General features: G+C 36.8%; 1 protein-coding gene across 1 annotated transcript in view; it reads right to left on the bottom strand.

Annotated features, from left to right (window-relative positions):
- Nucleotides 1-19,589, bottom strand: part of LOC112835819 (transmembrane protease serine 11E-like) — a 78,692-nt gene that overhangs the window by 14,316 nt on the left and 44,787 nt on the right. Inside the window, exons 4-8 of the mRNA XM_073891255.1 lie at nucleotides 15,561-15,685; nucleotides 11,387-11,508; nucleotides 8,920-8,987; nucleotides 5,712-5,875; nucleotides 2,201-2,239 (exon numbers count right to left, since the gene is read on the bottom strand). Of these exons, the coding sequence (XP_073747356.1) occupies nucleotides 2,201-2,239; nucleotides 5,712-5,875; nucleotides 8,920-8,987; nucleotides 11,387-11,508; nucleotides 15,561-15,685 (518 nt within the window). The remainder of the gene's footprint in view (nucleotides 1-2,200; nucleotides 2,240-5,711; nucleotides 5,876-8,919; nucleotides 8,988-11,386; nucleotides 11,509-15,560; nucleotides 15,686-19,589) is intronic.

A 19,589-nucleotide genomic window follows, 5' to 3' on the forward strand; every position in this document is an offset into this window, starting at 1 on the left:
CCTAATGTCCTCCACACTATTCCTTATGTTCCACAAATAAGTGAAACTGTATGATAATTGACTTTCTCTGCTTGACTTATTTCACTTAGCATAATCTCCTCCAGTCCCATTCATGTTGATGTAAAAGTTGGATATTCATCCTTTCTGATGGCTGAGTAATATTCCATTGTATATATGGACCACATCTTCTTTATCCATTCATCTGTTGAAGGGCATCTTGGCTCTTTCTACAGTTTGGCTATTCCGAACACTGCTGCTATGAACATTGGGGTGCATATGGCCCTTCTTATCACTACATCTCCGTCTTTGTGGTAAATACCCAGTAGTGCAATTGCTGGGTCATAGGGTAGCTCTATTTTTAAATTTTCTGAGGCACCTCCACACTGTTTTCCAAAGTGGTTGTACCAACTTGCATTCCCAATTCCCACCTTCAGTGTAAGAGGGTTCCCTGTTCTCCACAACCTCTCCAACATTTGTTGTTTCTTGCCTTGTCAATTTTTGCCATTCTAACTGGTGTAAGGCAGTATCTCAATGTGGTTTTGATTTGAATTTCCCTGATGGCTAATGACGATGAACATTTTTTCATGTGTCTGTTAGCCATTTGTATGTCTTCTTTGGAGAAGTGTCTGTTCATGTCTTCTGCCCATTTTTTGACTTGATTATTTGTTTTTTGGGTGTTGAGTTTGAGAAGTTCTTTATAGATCTTGGAAATCAGCACTTTGTAGTGTCATTTGCAAATATCTTCTCCCATTCTGTGGGTTCCCTCTTCATCTTCATCATAATCATCATCCCTCTATATATATGTGTGTATATATATACATAGCTATATATGTCTGTCTCTATTTGCATGTATATATGCTAATATAGTTACCAGTACTAATTATATTTATACTAGTTATACATATTATATATACACTATTTAAATATATTATTTATATATAAACATTGTTTATAACAGGTTTATATATATATATACACACTAATATAGTGTATATACACTAATTATAATATAGCATATATATACATATATACCTTGATTTTATATATACATATATTACATATTTATATATACATATAGTTTATAACAGGGTTTCTCAACCTTGACACTATTGACATTTTGAGATAGATAATTCTTTGTTGTGGATGACTGTGCTGTGCATCACAGGATATTTAGAAGAATCCCTGGCCTATACATATTAGGTGCCAGTAGCATCCCCCCTTGCAATCATGATAACCAAAATGTCACAGTGGCGCATGACCCTGTGGGGGTCAAAATTGCCCCTGTTTGAGAACTACTGCTTTAGAATTATGTGTTCATGCATTAGTCTCATACATCTAGTCTCAGAGTATGAGCTGCTTTAGGCAGGGATTATATCTCATCCATTTTATATCCCTTTTGCCTAACACACCACTAGCACACAACAGTTTCACAATAAATATTGGTGGCAAGAATATACACCATTGAGGTAACAGAATTATTCTTTGGTCTCATGTTTAATCAAGTTTGTGAATTAACCAATATTCTAAGCTGGTGAGTAGCGTAATTCCTTTCATCTTTTAAGACAAATATATTATGTACTAATTCCATAATTATCAAATGCTCTAAATCACGGTCGGGTACTCTACTGTAGAGGAAGGGAAATACTAGGCCTAGAGTCAGTACTTTTAAAATATAGGTGAAGAAAAAAAAAAATATAGGTGAAGATATTATCTGGGCCTTCAGTAATTTTATTGATATACACCCCAGCACCATAATTGCCTGAAATTTCCATAGTATGGGATTAATAACATCATGAAGATTTTATTTAGTGTAGAGTAACAGTAAGTTTCTGCCTGTAGCTAAAAAATACCAACATATAGATTATTTTTATATAATCTTTAGGAAACGTTTGTGAGAATGTATTGTAGATATCTGCAGTTAGAACATTGAGTCTTTTCTCCCTTCTTTAACACTTATACAACTCACTTCCACTGCACATCTTCTATAGGCACCTATATATCCACTCCATAGTTCTCCCAATTTTTTTTGTTCTTTAGTAATAAAATGTGCCTCAAAGATAAGATAAAGCATCCTGAGCTGTGCATAGACCAATCCAATTTTATTCTGACCCTATAATATCACACAAAGTAAGCCTAAGTGATCTAGTGTTAACTTTTTTACATTCAGGTAATGCAATTTTAATGAATATATCACACTTACAATTGTTCAGAAAGTTGTCTGTTTCTGTCTTGTTGATTTCTGAAATACACAGAAATGGTGAATAGAACAGGGCCAGCACATCAGAATTTCATAATGCCTCTGAATACTTCAAACAGGAAAGGCTGGTTAATTCCATTATAATACAGAACCTCTAGGTTGTAAATAAATAAATAAATAAATAAATAAAGCAACACTGTTACATTATCATAGAGCATGTTCATTGCCTTGGGAAAAGGGAGATCTGAACAGTGTTTCTTTAACTTTAGCATGGATAATAGTCACATAAGGAGCATCTTTATACTGTCAATTCCTGTTTTTCTTCCCAGTAATTCTCACTAAGTAGTTTTGTAATGAAACCCAGGAATCTGAGTTTCGTACCAGAAAATAAGATGCAGTATTTCCCCCTCTTGGGGAAATACTATTCTAAATCATAGTATTGATTCCCTAAATGCAATGATATTCTTACTATTATTTCAGGTTTTTTCTTTTACTAAATTCATAGGAATAGTCCCATTTGTATAACAAACATGAGTGGCAGGTCCATAAATCTGTCCCTCATTTAAAAATAATGTTACCCCTTATTAATCTTTCCTTCTGCTGAAATTTAGAAAGACAATTTGCCCTCTTTTCTACTCTAGCCCATGGCTCCTTAGCTTATTGACTTCTAAGCAGTCAGGCCCTAACCCTATGGAAACACTAAGCCAACCAACAGATACATAAAACTCTAAGTATTTGGGCACCTGGGTGGCTCAGTCAGTTAAGAATCTGCCTTCGGCTCAGGTCATGATCCCAGGGTCCTGGGATCAAGCCCCGCATCGGGCTCCCTGCTCAGCGGGGAGCCTGCTTCTCCGTCTCCCTCTGCCTAACCTCTTGCTTGTGCTCTCTCTCTCTCTCTCTGTCAAATAATTAAACAAAATCTTTTGGAGAAAAAAAAAATTCTAAGCATTTAATGTCTTGATTCAGTAGATTTCCAAAGACCAAAACTGTTCTCTTTGAATATGGCATAATAGGAGTTCTAAATACAAAAATTTTATTGTTAATTTTTCTTTTAGTATTTAATAGTATTGATAAGCTAGAAATCTATATTCTAGAAATGCTTCTTTTTGACCTTCTCCATTGTGGCTCTTTTTGGGGAAAATGGCTCAAATAAGGAAGTGACCATTTTTCTCAGTAAATATTAAATACCATCACCACGGATCTCTCCGTTTTAAATAACCTGTTCTTCCCTATCTCAACCTCTTCCTAGAGAAAGTTCTGGCTTTGCATGTTGATGCTACGCACAGGGCCAGCTTAATGGATGTATGTCTACATTGGGTCCTGGACTCAGCATGACTTTCCACTTGGCTTAATGCTTACTGTCTTGAAGTTCCTGATATTTTTTTAATTTCATAACTTGTGCTTTAAAAATTAAATCTATAGAATAATGGGGCATGGCATGAGCAGAGGAGATACACACAACATATGTGTCCATGGATTCTTGGCACCCCATTTGCATACATCATTTGTGATACCCTATAGATATCTTGGAACTCAAGAATTCCAGGGGATCCACAATGTTCAGCAAACTCAAATGATAAGATAAGTGTGTGATGTCTACCACTAAGGAACCAGGGAGCACTGACAGTCCCAGGAAGCCATGTTTTCTGTTTGAAGCAGAGCTTGCTTAGAACACAGAAAGAAGGCAATAGCATTCTACTAGACATAATTATTGGATGACCTTATTATATCCTTTCATTCTCCCATTTCTTCTTTATAGTAGCCAATAGCTTCTGCTGAAAATAATGGCATAGAAGGACTTTTCAGTTCTTCTTCACTTAAACTGAAGGTAGAGAGCAATGGTAAAATGTGCACATATCAACAAAGGAAATAAAAATTGTCAAGCTAGCCTTGTATGGTGTTTCCATTGATCTGGGAAGAGTCAAATTCATGCATGTGTGAGCTGGGAAATAGAGTTGTAAAATTTTCATAATTCCACATACTTAAATGCTTTTATATTTACTTTTGAAATTAGTATTTTACAATACGAAGATGAATAACACAACTCTTGCTAGTAATTTAAAATTTTAATTTTTTCACTTAGGATGGCATTAATTAGCAAACAAAAATACCATGACAAGTCAAGAAAGACTGTAGAAGAAAGAAAAGTCATATTTTAATACTCTTAACCACACATTTTTGTTGCTTTTTGAAATGAGTCCAACATTTTGCACTAGGCAACATAAATTATGTAGCTGGTTCTAATTACTCAAGCCTTTCTTCCTAAGCAAGCGGGGTAGGTGATCAACAGGTCAGGCCTTTAGTTAGGTCTATCACCTTTTATGTTAGTACCCTATGTTACACTTTCTACTTGTTCCATATCCAATACTGTGTCCACGAGCCACATGTGCCTAGTGAGCTCTTGAAATGTGACTAGTCTAAACTGAAATGTGCTATAAATATAAAATATACACTAGATTTCAAAGCCTTAGTACAAAAAAGAAAGAATATAAAATATCTTAGGAATAATTTTTCTATTGACTACTTGTTGAAATAATACTTTGATATATTGGGTTAAATACCAAATTATTTAAACAATGAATTTCACATGTTTACTTTTGCTTTTTTAATGTGGCTACTAGAAAATTTAAGATCATATGATTGGCCCACATGATATTTTTATAGCATTGTTCTATAGCACACAACTTGACTCTTAACCAAACTTTTACCTCCACTGAGGATCTCCTATGTTTCTTTTTTTTTGCTTTAATCTCCTGTTTCTTACTTTCTAGTATTGAGGACCTATCCCTGCTTATTTAGTTCCCCTACACCCAACAACAACAAAAAACTCAGACTTTTAAAATTAGTTGTAATTTATATTACAAATAAATAAAACAAGTATAAATAAATTATAAATTTTTCATTGGCAAATGGGCTAAGGGAAGAAGTTATAACAAGGTATATCAATGAAACTTGAAAGCAAATATGTGGATGGCATGAACCTTTTCACATACCATACTCTCAGAACATAAAATGGAAGCAAAAAGAAGAATATACAAAGCCACTTTCTTCATTTATAATTGGCTCCTGTAGCTGAAGTGTAAGGCCCAATAAAGGAAAAGAACCCAGGCCTGGAGGTAATGACAGACTTGCATAGGAGACCTAAGTTCAGGGTAGTATTAAAAATAAAATACTTCATTACGACCAATTTATCCCGAAGAAATCCTCCGTTGGTGGCAAGACTCCATAATTAAAGGACATCCAAAATAATTTTTAAAAATCAGTGCCTAGGGGGCACCTGGGTGGCTCAGTCATTTGAGCTTCTGACTCTTGATTTCGGCTCAGGTCATGATCTCGGGTCATGAGATCAAGCCCCACATAGGGCTCCATGCTGGGTGTGGAGCCTGCTTGAGATTCTCTCTCTCCCTCTGTCCCTCCCCACCTTGCCCCACAAAAAAATCAGTGCCCAAGACCAAAATTAACATGAAGCTGTTCTATGTAAGAGAATTAAACTAAATAAGAGAAATAAACTTACTTTTAATTTCAACTGATTCAGGATCTAATTTAGGGGGTCCTACAGCATCTTGCAGCTTTTCAGGTAGAACACGTTGAAGAATTTTGTCAGTGGTTGCAGGATCCTCAGTAGAGCGAAATCTAAAAATCAGCAGCATATGAGCCAACACTCCATGTTCCTCTTGACTGTGGGCCAAAAAGATAAAAAGAAAAATATGGCTTTAAAAGATATAGTTTGGAATTAGATTTATGGTAATATCACAATCTATTTTTTTCTTGATCATCCATTTGAAACTCATACATAAAACAAATCCATGATGTAATTTAAAAGATCCAATTTGGGGCACCCGTGTGGCTCAGTCGGTTAAGCGTCTGCAGTCGGCTCAGGTCATGATCCCAGGGTCCTGGGATTGAGCCACGCATGGGACTTCCTGCTCAGCGGGAAGCCTGCTTCTCCCTCTCCCTCTGCCTGGTGCTCTGCCTGCTTGTGCTCTCTCTCTCTCTCTCTCTCTCTCTCAAATAAATAAATAAATATTTTTTAAAAAGATGTAAAATTATTTAAAAAAATCAAAATAAAAGATCCAATTTATTTTCTTCTATATTCCTATTGTTTACCACATATAAAACTTCCAACTCAGCCTCCCTGCTAGTAAGCTAGTACACTCATGGTCTCCCTTAACATCAAAATATCTACTTATTAATATAAAAAGACACTCTATTGTCAACCATTTAATACTATCAAATATAACGTGTGGCCACTATGAAGTCAACTCTGGCTTTGGTTTTTCAGGCTTAATTCCCAGTGAGTTAAATCCAATGATATCTCCTAAGCGACATCATGCTCTCCTAAACAACTTCTAATCCTAAGGATATTAGAAAGCTTAACCAAATCATCTTGACGTCATGTGATTATATTTTCAAGATAGAGCATTAATCAGCCTTAATGTGGTTAGAATGAATTACTTCTTGGCATCATCCTTGACTTCTCTTTCTCATTCTCAGTCAGCTACTCTATCCCCTTTTCTTCACATACAATCAGTTCTCAGAGAATCTTACTTGTCACTATACAATGTATTGACTCCTTATATAAACTGTAAAAGGGAATATAAATTAGAGCCTTATTTTTAGAGGTCGGTTTTATCGGTTATACATTTGATGATCCATTCTCTCTGATACAGCACTCTCTTCAAATATACTCTTGCATGTGCAAAGAGATTTATACATATGTTTATCATAATTTTGTTTTTAAATCAGAAAAAATATGTAACAACTCAAGTGTCCATCAAAAGGGCATTGGCTAAAACAACCCTGACACATACTTGTAGTGAAATACTATACAACGAATTGTTGAGAAGATGTGTTATTTGTGCGAGTGGAATTGCTGGAGAGGGAGTTTTGTTTTCTATTCTATGGAATAGTATGTTATTTGAATTTTATATAATTTTGTATTACTTTTGTAATCTGAAAAAACAAACCGACTTTAATGAGATTATTGTTATATATCTCACCACCTTTCACTCACTCAGCAACCCTGTACAACAATTATTTATTTTGTCTTCTTTCTCTTAAACTATTCCTATACTGGCTGACTAATAGAAATAAAAACAAACAAAACCCTCTCTCTACCCCAGTTATTCAGTTTATCTCTCACCTTCTTATCACAGCAAACCTTCTTGAAAGGATAAATTACACTGCCTCATATTTACTCTCTTGCAGTCTGCTTCCTCCCCTTCCATTCCACTGAATCTTTTCTCTACACTAAGTGACTTCCTTATTGACATAGCTAATGAATTCTTTCCAGTCATATTATTTGGTCTCTCAGGAGTATTTTTTCAATGCTAAAACTTTTTGTCTTTCATGTGAATGGTGCCTTTCTCATGATTTCTCTTTTTTCCTTTCCTTCCCTATATATTTCCTAGGCTCCTATTTTTTCCCCATCTCCTTAAGTATCATTTTCTTCAGGCTTTTTTCATCATTTTTTTCTTTGCATTATCCTTTTTCTCAGAAATTCCACTTACATCCACCTGTTCCAGTACTTTGAGTTGATAATGAACAAAGGCACATCTTCAACTCTGTTCCTTTTTCCTCCCCTGAGTAAGACCCATATTTCAGGCTCATGTAGTCCCCTAGTATCTCAGCTCAACATCTTTAAGACTGACTTCATCTTTCCTACAAACTTGCATTTCTTCCTATTGATTTCAGAAGAAATACTGTTGAGTAGGAAGATAACTAGGATGAAGACGTAAACAAACTGGAAAGTGATTTGGAAGGTAAAACTGGTAGAACTTAGTTATTCATAAAATGTGAGGGGCCCAGGAAACGGAAGAGTGTAGGATGATGTCCAAGTTTCCCATTACTGTGATTGGGTTTTACATGAGTTAGAGAATTTTCTGTGGAATTTCCATGTGGAGATGTGCATAGGCAGCTATATAGTTCTAGGAATCAGAAAGACAGTTTAGATTGGAAATAGAAATTTGGATTTCAATAACATATGAAGTCATGTAGGTGCATGAAATCCCCTTGAGAGATTGAAAATTTAAGGGTTGGAGAAGTAGATACAGATCCAAGAGAGAATAGTATTTCAAATGACAGAGAATAGATGTCAGCTAAGTGATAGACTAAGAAGGAACTCTTGGGGTTTTTGTCATTGAAATAATACTGGAAACAGCTCTCATTCTATTTTTGAAAAATACAAATAATTTGTATTAAGACAATATATTACTTAAGATCCTCACATGGCTTAAAATGTTCTGCTCTGAACTTCTATTTATTGATGGTTGATTATTAGATCTGGAATTTTCTTAGGTAAATATTTGGAGCAGAAAGGGGTAGAGAAGAAAAAAGTAAAGAAAACTGATAAAGAGAAAAACCAAGAGGTTAAGACAAACCTCATCTACTACACTATTTTACATAGGGGACAATTGGCTATTAAACCAAGGGATATGACTTAGGTCCCTATTTATGCTAATTAGTTTCCAAAAACACAATTCGATAATATAGCCATCAATAATACCTCTGTCTCTTGAAATCAATCACCATGCAAATGCTTTCTTATAGATTTAGAGAATGAGTAAAGCAAATTATAACCCATCACTTAGAACAGTTGTCAAATGAATGTTGGTTTAACTGAGTTATATATCATTAACATTTCAAACAATATTTATTACTGACTAAGTTCACAAATTTAGTTTTAAATTATATTCAGAAGTCAGCATTTTAGATCTACATACCTGAACCTGATAATCTGAGACTTGACAAATTCTTCCCTCAATGGAGATTTATGAAAAGCATCTTTCACCTGTTCCAAAATTATTCAAAATGTCAGCAAGAATAATTTTCTGAAAGTCAATTTAAAACTCTATGGAAAATTTAAAAACAAAACGAAGCAAAACAGAAAGCATTAACCAACATTTCACAATGCATTCAACTTGAAGAATCTAGAAGAATCTTTTCTAGTATTCTACTTAGTGATTTTAACTGAACTCTGCCTTAGGAGTTACAGTATCTGGGAGCCATGGTAGTGGAGCCAAGAATGACATCTGCTGTGCTACACTCAGAAAGATACTAAAAAGAATAAACACACTGGTTTTTTTTAAAGGAAGAGTAAATATTCATACCCTGAGATACAGACTTCTACTGTAGGTAAACAAAGGAAATGAAATAATTCTGCCAACTGATGGTTGGGTCATAGATATGAGTGTGTCACAGAGTCACATCGTTCTTAAAACTGGTGAAAAAGTTGCCAAATATCCTGGCATAATCTGCACCCAGTTCAGAATTCAAAATGCTCTTAGAAAGGCCCATGTGAACTAGGCTATTTAGCTTACCTAATATGTTCTGTTAGGTTTACTTCAATAAGGTAGAAGAATGTATCTTGTGGAGATATTTCTTGCTACTATAATTAAGAATTCTAACCAACTTAAATTTTTAAGTTAAGAGCCAAGGTAAACATGTCAAGTATTTCTTGGTTTCAGTGTGTGAATATTGACCAACCACAGTTACGGCAAGCTAGTGATTGGCTGACAGAACAATGAACCTTTTTATTCTTTCACATCTTTTGGTGACTCCTCTGTCTTTGTTACCAAGGTCAGTTACTTCAATTATGAGACAGATCAGCACAGTACAAGTGAGTACCCTACTGACCACATTCACTTGGATTTTTTTATTTAAGGGCTTATATTTATTTTTTTTAAAGATTTTATTTATTTATTTGACAGAGAGAGAGACACAGCGAGAGAGGGAACCACAAGCAGGGGGAGTGGGAGAGGGAGAAGCAGGCTTCCCGCTGAGCAGGGAGCCCAATGCGGGGCTCAATCCCAGGACCCTGGGATCATGACCTGAGCTGAAGGCAGACGCTTAATGATTGAGCCACCCAGGTGCCCCTAAGGGCTTATATTTAATCAAATAATTTCAAAATTTTTATTAATTTTGAAGAGTGTTAAAAAGTCCCATCTAGGGGCGCCTGGGTGGCTCAGTTGGTTAAGCGACGGCCTTCGGCTCGGGTCATGATCCCGGAGTCCCGACATTGAGCCCCTTCATCGGGCTCCCTGCTCAGCGGAGAGTCTGCTTCTCCCTCTGACCCTCCCCCCTCCCAGGCTCTCATTCTCTCTCTCAAATAAATAAATAAAATCTTAAAAAAAAAGTCCCATCTATATTTCTTCATATGTAAATCGTTCTGGATGTTATAAAATTTATTTTAATGAATGACATAAAAAACAAGGAAAGTTTTTGCATCTTTTCTTGACCATTTTAGTTCCATTTTCTTTCCTTTATTTTATTTATAGCTTTAGAAAAGAGCTTATTCAGATATTTCCCTGATTCAGTGTTTACAAGTACAAATTCAACCAGAATTTGACCTCCTCTTACCAAGGTATTAAAACCCTCAGCCTTCTAGTGTATCAGGTAGTTTCTAGGTTGGTAACTGCCATTATGTTCTTACTCAGGATATAAGAAATGGAAGGCAATTTTGAAATTATCTAGTCTAATGCCTTAATTTTCACATAAGGAAATTTGTCCAGAATGAAAATTGGTAGTAGATGGTTCTAAAACTAGGCATCTCAACTTCTAGGTTAGGGTATTTTCCATCACATCATACCACTAACTACCTCACAGACTGTCAGGAAAAGTCCAAAAAGAAGTCCAGGCCATTGCTCTCTTGGCCTATACTGAAAATTTTTCCACTTTTTAAAAACATTTGATTCATCTCTGAGGATGAATGTTGAGGCCTTAAAAATAGAGATGAGTATCCATGTGTCTCCTATAGGTTTATGTACCCCAAACTAGTCCAAGGTCAGATATTTTTGAATATGAAAATACTATTCAAGTATGTGTCTGAATAGTTTTAATCTTGTAGTCTTTTGATCATGGTGTCTTCTATAGGACACAGGAGTCATATTTTGGGTCATCCTCACAGTCCCAGAATTTCTGGACTCTGCTGATCAAGACTGTAGCACTAACTATAGAAGAGTGAGTGGGAGGGACATGAAGGAAGGGCTAAAGCTCACTTGCTTCAGCCCTGCAAGGCATACCCTCCCAAGTCATGTATTGTCAGTTTTGTTTTACATCTTTCTGACAGGGCTGCTTCCCATTTTTCAAAGATATGCAAGATCAGTTGAATGGATGTTATGGAAGCTAGGTACCAATAAATGAATATAAAGTGATAGCAAATGTCCTAGAAATGGAGGGGAAAGTGCTTACCATTGATTCAATTTTCTGGCTCATTTCTGTGAAATTTTTAGAACCCTCTCTTCCAAAGTCGCCATACAGTTTGTTACTTGTAAATGACAATGTGCTATAGTAATTGTAGGTCTTCCTTTGATCTGTGAAGAGAGAGGGGAAAAAAACTCATCATCTTTTTGTCCGATGTATGTAAAGCATCATTATTTACATGTTTGCTGGTTGCTAGAAAGACTGAGACCAGAGAGAATGGCCCTACCCCAGGTCATCATCTCTATCATCTTGCCCTGAGCTTCATGGTTATCTCAGAATAAAAGACAACAACATTTATCATCGTTAAGATTTAGAGTATAAAAGCCATAAGAAATGCTTGGTGTTCCTGTGGGCTAATTAGTTATCTGTTATCCATTCCTGAATTAGCCACGAGAGACAGCAAGTCACGCCATCTGAGCATACAAACAAGAATGGACTTGGAAGTTTCCCAAGAGTAAATGCACTTTTATATTCCAAAAGTAGATTTCTCCCAATTCAGTAAACTACGTATCAGTTTTGGCCACAAGCACTGTAGTGTAAGAAAAATTTATTTGGGGTAGAGAAGATGAAGGTAGGGATGAAAATGCTTGCGGTTTAGTTAGGGAGCTAGAGCTGCCATCTGGCATAACCTTCCACAGACACTTATTTTCACCTGGCTCCCTTGTCACTCCATTTATTTTCTCCCCCCAACCACAGGGTTTGTCTTGTCTTGCCATTGTATGCACTTTCTGCATCCAGTTTAAGCAGCCCACATTTTTGGCCCACTGAAAATTAATATAGCATTCGTCTACCCTTCTATATATGAAGCAAGCACGAACCCTAAGAAGATTCATTCATTCAACAAATATTAATGCTGCCTACCTTTTCTATGAAAGACTCTGTGTTGAGTATTAGGAATATTATGGTGATCAAGACAGTTGTGTGCGGTTATTGTAGGATAATGGAGTGTGTTTCACCCAACCTCAATTTCTCTCCTCTTCTTCTCTCCTGCTTCTCATTCTTTCCTTCTTCATTTGAACCCCAGAGGAAAAGGAAACTAACATTGGGCACCTGAGTCCCAAGCATATTCACGTATCTCATTTCATTTACCATAACTCCCACGGGAAGGCAGTATTGTCCACATTTAACAGATAAAGAGTACAGTCTCAGAAATGTAAATTAAAAAAAAAAACTACTGGTAAATTTCAGGGTGCCTGGGTGGCTCAGGTCATGATCCCAGGGTCCTGGGATTGAGCCCCGAATCGGGATCCCTCCTCCACAGGAAGCCTGCTTCTCCCTCTCCCACTCCCCCTGCTTGTGTTCCCTCTCTGTCAAATAAATAAATAAAATCTTAAAAAAAAAAAAAAACTACTGGTAAATTTCAAAAGAACATCCCCGCTGTCCCAAGGATTTGGTTGGATTGACAAGGCTAAGGAACAGCCAGTGATGCAAAAAGAGATGGAGGGCAGCCTGAAAGGTTAGGACCTTCTGGGAATTAGCACCAAAGTGAGGGGCTAGGGAGGTTTTGCCTTTCTCGCACTTTCCTTACCTCCCTTTCACTGAATGGCCTTGACCTGAATGGCCAGAGTGACCCGAAATGCAGGCAGGTCCCTGGAAATATACATAATCTCAAGTAAGGTTTTTAATTTATTGAAATATTAGACATTGGGTCTAAACTGGGCCTAAGAATCTGCATTTCTATCAGACTCCCTTATGTGATACTGCAGGTGGTGGGACCTAACCTCTCATTGAAAAGTTAGTGTCTAGAGAGGAGAACTGACTCTTCTACATATTAGTCCTATTCTTTTTTAAATTATTAGATTGAGGGTGCCTGGGTGGCTCAGTCGGTTAAGCATCTGCTTTCTGCTCAGGTCATGATCCCAGGGTCCTGGAATCGAGCCCCTCATCGGGCTCCCTGCTTAGTAGGTAGTCTACTTCTGACTCTGCCCCTCCCTTCTGCTCATGCTCTCTCTCTGGCTCTCTCTCTCTCAAACAATTAAAATCTTTAAACAATTATTAAATTAATGAATTTGAAACTGCCATTTGTAGAAGTCAAAAACCAACAATTTTGTATGCTTCAACTAAATGAACAACTTGTCTGTAGTTAATATTTTACTTTACTCAATAGATTCAAACAGGTCACTAAGTGTCAAAACATATTTCCCAGTTGCCAGAATTATATGACATGTGTACTTGTTGGAAAATATTATTGGGGAATATTAACAGAAAAGTAAGAAAAATAAGGATGAACATTAGTTTGCTGATAATTTTCTAAAAAGTTTGTGAATCTGTAACCTACAAGGATGTTGCTTATAATAGAGTCACCTTCTGTCATTCAATTCACAGAGGGACAGAAATGAGCCCCAAAGGTCCCTGAACACCAGCTGCACACACAATGCTGTGCCATCCTGGGCTTTATGCCAAAGTGAGTTACCTCCACCTTAATCTTTCTGTTTCTGTAACTATTTCGTTTAGTTTGGTTATTTAAGTATGCCAACTCCTAAAAGCTCATGTGCTATATCCACTCTGTCCTTTGTTTCTATATCCAAACAGAGGGCAGGTCACACATGTAAGACAGTAACCCATATCACAACAATCACTGTTTATTCAGGTGTGTTGTGTGGGCAGTGGAAGTTGGGTGTTCCATATTACTACACTGATCATTCAAACAATAGGACCCAGGAGCAGGTTACTGGAAAAATCTTGCCAGGTTTTCATTGTATGCATGGGAGCAGATGGCCTGGGAAGAGGCAAAGGGAGAAGCAGTAAGAAACATTTTCTCTCACTGAGGTAATGAGACCTCTAGCTATAGTAGGAATTCTTTATGATGCCAGACAAACCGAAGTATGCCCCCATGAAAATATCATAGGTATGATTCACTAATCTTTATCATTCAGTATTCAATAAATATTAATTATTTAATATGTGCCAAGATCCTGCTAAGTTCTGGGAATACAAAAATTAACAAAACAAAGTGCTAGGCATCTGTGGAGAAGAATAAGGATGCTTACAATATAATGAACTTGATATATTCATAACAGAACTGTAGAATTATAAAGTTATTTTAGCCATTCTTTTTTTTTCTTTTTAATTAAAAACATGCTCCAGACAAATAACCAAAATGTAGATACTCCAAAACTTAAAGACTTGTGTGTGGGTAAACTCTACCAAAAAAAGTCTTTACTTTATATATTTTTTTCTTTAAGCTGCCCAGGAATGATCTACCTTGCTTTAGAAATTGAGATGGGATTTGAGATTGGAATTGAGATTATGTCTGTCAGTAGAGGAAGACCACCAATTTACAGATCACCATGTCTCTTTACAGGAAAGCAACTTGTGCGAATTCCCAATTAAATTAGAATCAAGAAATTAGCTTCTTTGGTTACAGTGTCTTGAACATCAAAGCATTAGCTAGTCACTAAGGGAGATATTAAGCCAATAGGTCATAGTGGAGTCGACTGATTATAACTTGAGGCAGAGTAGAGGGAAACTTTAGAAGGGTTGTTATACCCTGGAAGAACAGTCCTAAAGTACCCTGGGGATCTTTTTACCACTCTAAAATAACAGAGCAGACTCATGGTTCATCTGACTGCGAGATACCTGATTACCAGAGTGAACCTCTTTATAATCAACCTTCTCTGCATATCCTATCCTCTTTAATCACATGTAATACATCCCAAGATGAGATTAAAAATAACAGAAATAGGCACTTACTAAACAATATATAACTATGAGCATTTTCCAGGTTACTAGTACAGAATAGAGCCAGCTTCTCTATGATCCTTGATTATGTAATTAATTTTTGGGGTCTCAAGATGTCAATAAGTTGGAATAATTTTAAATCAAGGTGATTGCTCTACGTCCTCAAACAACTCAACACGTTCAACTTTAGCTCTCCTATGATCTTCCCCTGTTTAATATTTGATTATCATTTATTAATGAATATAAAAACTAGCATGCTATTCCCAGCAGGAAGCATTGCTACATCAAAGATAAAAGAAAGACTCCTCCTTGCCTTGGGAGGATTAAGTGAGAGAGACAAGGCAGGTAAAGATTTCTTTGTACCAGCTATGCAAATGAGTTTCAGTCATGAATGAATAAGCCTGAGGCAAATCAAAACCAGAGTGCACACGAGGAAATATGCTGGGCTAAGTCACATGATGCCAGGGCAGCCCATACTTACTGTATCTCACATAATGAACAGTAAGTCCAATGCACACTGCCAGGACAATCAGGGAGATAAAGGTGATGAGGCCAATAACCCAGGGCTCCAAAGAAACTCTCTTCCTGTTCTTCACCACAGCAGGCCTGAGAAAGAAAGCAAATAAATGGCTTATATCACAGGGTGCACCACACCCACTCCTTAGGTAAAGCAGATATTTGTGGGGAATTCAGGACCCTCAGGTGGTAGAGTACTGTTTTGGTTTAGAACACATCCTGGCTGCTGAAGCCAATCCTGGCTCTGGTTGCCTGACCTTAGGCAAGTCATTTGACATCTCTCTGCTTGTTTCCTCATCCATAAAGTGAAGATGATAATGATAGTCCCTATCTCATAGGATTGTAATAAGGATTAAATGAATTACTATATATATAAATTGCCTACAACAGTGCCTGGCATGTAGAAGGTACTTAGGAAGTGTTAGCTATGATTTACTGAGCTGGCTATGTCCAAAATACTGAGTTAGGCACAATTGGAGCTATGTAAATGTTTAAAGCCTGATTTTACCACTAAAATCTAAAATCTTAAATGCCTATGAACTATGTTACAGCTTGATCCATACTGTTCCAGATAGAATTTCTATTTCTACTCGATTTTTCTGATTTATTTCCAAACAAATTTTGACGATACATATAAGAGATAACCAGAATTCCCTTCTAGAGAACCTGAGTGCTTGCACTCGAAACTTCAGTAACACTACAGGAAATCCCTTCTGCATAAGATTCTCTCAATGTCTCCCATTTATTCTGCCTTCAAAAACATGTTACTGAAAAATATTGGTCAGTCGGGTTTTTGTTTAATTAGTACAGTTGCTGTTTCCTTGTGTTATAATAGTTGCTAAGCAAACTCCACAACTAGAGAAAATAAAATAATAAGTCAGAGTTGGCTAAGGAGTTTGACTATGAAGCTGTTATTTTAAATTTCTTGAGGTATTTATCATGCTGGTAGAATCGCTGGCAAGTATGCTGATCTCCAGAGCGCTGTCTGGTTTGTGAGGACTGCAAGTGTGTCACGATGCTGGAGGAGCACAGGGAGTTCAATCACAGTAAGGAGGATTCTGAATCCAGCTCTTCCCTTAGCAACTTGGACAAATCATTTAAACTCTGGGCTAAGTTCTTCATCTGTCAATAAGGGGCAGGATAGCCATTCAGTCTAAAGCACGTGGTTGATTGTGGGATCCTGAATGAGATCATGAATGGGAAAACTTCTTGCAAAATGCAGTTATTTTTGCAACAAATAATATGTGCTTACAGGAATCAAGGGGACTCTGTTTCCAGTTATGTAGGACCAAGATGTGATATCATCTTGGGACCTATCACATCATAACCTGGCTCTGCCTCGGTGTTTTCTTCTGTTAGAACATTGTCACAGAAGTCAATACTGTCTTCATTGCTACATGACTCTGCCCATCCTGAAGGCACTGAGATACAGTGAAAGGCTCTAGAGACTCTACTAGGTCTTCTCCCTTGTTCCTGTGATTTTCCTATGGGACTATAGCCAAGGACACTTCATCTTCCTCTCCCCAATCTCTTCAATGTCCCTTGAGTGATATGCCAAACACCTGATCCTACAACGGCAATTACTGCAAGATAAAAAGATTGCTCCATGAGAAGGTTGTTAATTTTTTATGTGCAAATGTGCCTAAGAAACCTAAAAATTGATCCCTGTTCCTTCATCTCTGAATGTGTGCTATTCACCTGTTGCAGAAGAAAAGAGATGTGTATAGCAGACGTAAGCAAAACTTTGGGGGAAATATGGGGAGGGAAGGGCTTTCAGCTAATGTCAAAACATGCCAGATGAAGAATATGAATTTGTAATTGTAGCAAATGTGCTACAATTATCGAAAATATATGATCACTATGTAGAGTTGTGAAATATGGCAGAAGTTCTAATTGTTCTGTAACTCTTAATCAAGACAGAAAAGTAAAACAATGCAGCCATTAAATTGATGGGGTAAATCTAGAAGTATTAACATGGAAATAGTCAATGATATATTTTAGGGAAAAAATGTTGCAGAAAAATATGCATTTTTTTAAAATAACTTTTAAAGATTTTATTTATTTATTTGAGAAAGAGGGAGCAAGCACGAGTGAGGGTAGGGGCAGCGGGAGAAGCAGACTCCCCACTGAGCAGGGAGCCCAACACGGGGCTCGATCTCAGAACCCTGAGACCATGACCTGAGCCGAAGGCAGATGCTTAACTGACTGAGCTGCCCGGGTACCCCCATCAAAAACACTTTGAATAAATAATTAGGAGAGTCTGATTCTGAGTCCTGCCACCAACTTATTTATTGTATAATCTTGTACCAGTAGATTCAATTCTCTCTTTTTTTCTCCATGTCAAAACCAGAGATAATAATTTCAGACCGCACCTAACATGATGAGCTATGTAGAGATAAAAAGAGTAAAGATTTTTGGTACTTTGAGTTCACAAGCAGAAAATCATCAGCAAGGACTATTATTATTATCGTCATTATTTTAATTATTAATAATAATGGTAATGACCACATTACTGAGATGTTTGTCATTTGAAACATTATTTCTTCCCTTCCTAGTCTGTATGGCCATTGCTTTGCAAACTGATTCACCCTGCTTCTTAATTACTTTTTTTGTTGCTCTCTCAGCAAGAAATTAAATACTGAATTACTCCAAATTACATGTGGTAGAAGTGTGCTCAAAAAATAGGTAAAATGGAGGAATAAATCCGTTTTACATATCAATAGACAATTATGTAATTAACCTCTCCTGTACATAAATCTTTGTCATTATTGTGGCCTTTTGAACCTTATCTGAACCTTTCCAGGTAAAATCACCTTCAGACAGACTGGATAAATTCTAATAGCTTCAGTGGTGTCAAATTTCTTTCTTTCTATGATTTTTCCTTTCAATTTGAGGAGATGTCTGATTAGATGATGAATATAGCAGTTAAAATATGGGTACATTTTTATGAGCCTAAAATTGCCAGAAGACAAGTAATATGTCCAGAGTTGTATTATCATTATCACTTCTTAATGTGTCATTTTAAGAATAGTACTAAAAAGGAAAAGCAGCATCAGCAACAAAAAGGCAAGGGCAAGAAAAAGATACTAATGCAAATAAACCTCATGGCAAGCACTGGAGAGTAAGTCAGGGCTCACAGTACTTCAGAGGAAAGTTTATCAGAACAAACCCCACAGTACACCACCATTGTAGACTGATTACCAGTGGATCTCAAACTCTTTGCTCATTCTCTGTAATGGTAAGCAGCAATGATATTCTTAGTCTACATGTTTCACCACCCTGGTCCAGCTGAGATGTTTTAAATAAATATATGCACAGTATCTATAAAGCGGGTGGTTCCAAAGCATTATTATCAACTACTTAAACCAGAGGTCAGCAAACTCTTCCGTAAAGTTCCAGATAGAAACTATTTTAGGCTTTCTGGGTCACATATTCTCTGTTGCAACTACTTAGCTGGGCCCTTGTAGCCATAAAGCAGCCATAGAAAATACACAAATGCTCATGGCTGTGTTCCAATAAAACTTCATTTCTGTGCACTGAAATTTGAATTTCATATAATTTTCACATGAATAGTTTTCTTCTTTTGATTTGTTTCCAACCACAAAAGTATAAAATCATTCTTAGCTGAAGCACTGTACAAAAACAGGTGGTGGGCCATAGTTTACTGATGGTTGACTTAGGAAATAGCCTACAAGTCATTGCTATTTGTGTTGGGAACTATAAGAATCTTTTCACTTTCTAGTCTCATCTGCATGGCAAATTTAATGTAGTCTGTCTCCAATCCCATTGCCACTGACTTTATTCCGGAATTCTCACTAAAATGCATCCTGTAGCTTAATAACAGGTTTTTCTTCTGTCCTCTCAATCTCTGAATTATTCTCCATTCCAGTAAGCTGTCTTTCTAGAAGTGATGTAGCCAATGGCTGAGACTACTAGAAACCCAAGTTGGCCTTAGTTAGTCTGGCATTCCTCTTTTCCCCATGAACTTTCAGGC

This window comes from Callorhinus ursinus, unplaced genomic scaffold (genome assembly GCF_003265705.2).
Source record: "Callorhinus ursinus isolate GAN/ISIS: 27379988/994484 unplaced genomic scaffold, GSC_fseal_2.0 scaffold4, whole genome shotgun sequence".
Taxonomy (NCBI): Eukaryota; Metazoa; Chordata; class Mammalia; order Carnivora; family Otariidae; genus Callorhinus; species Callorhinus ursinus.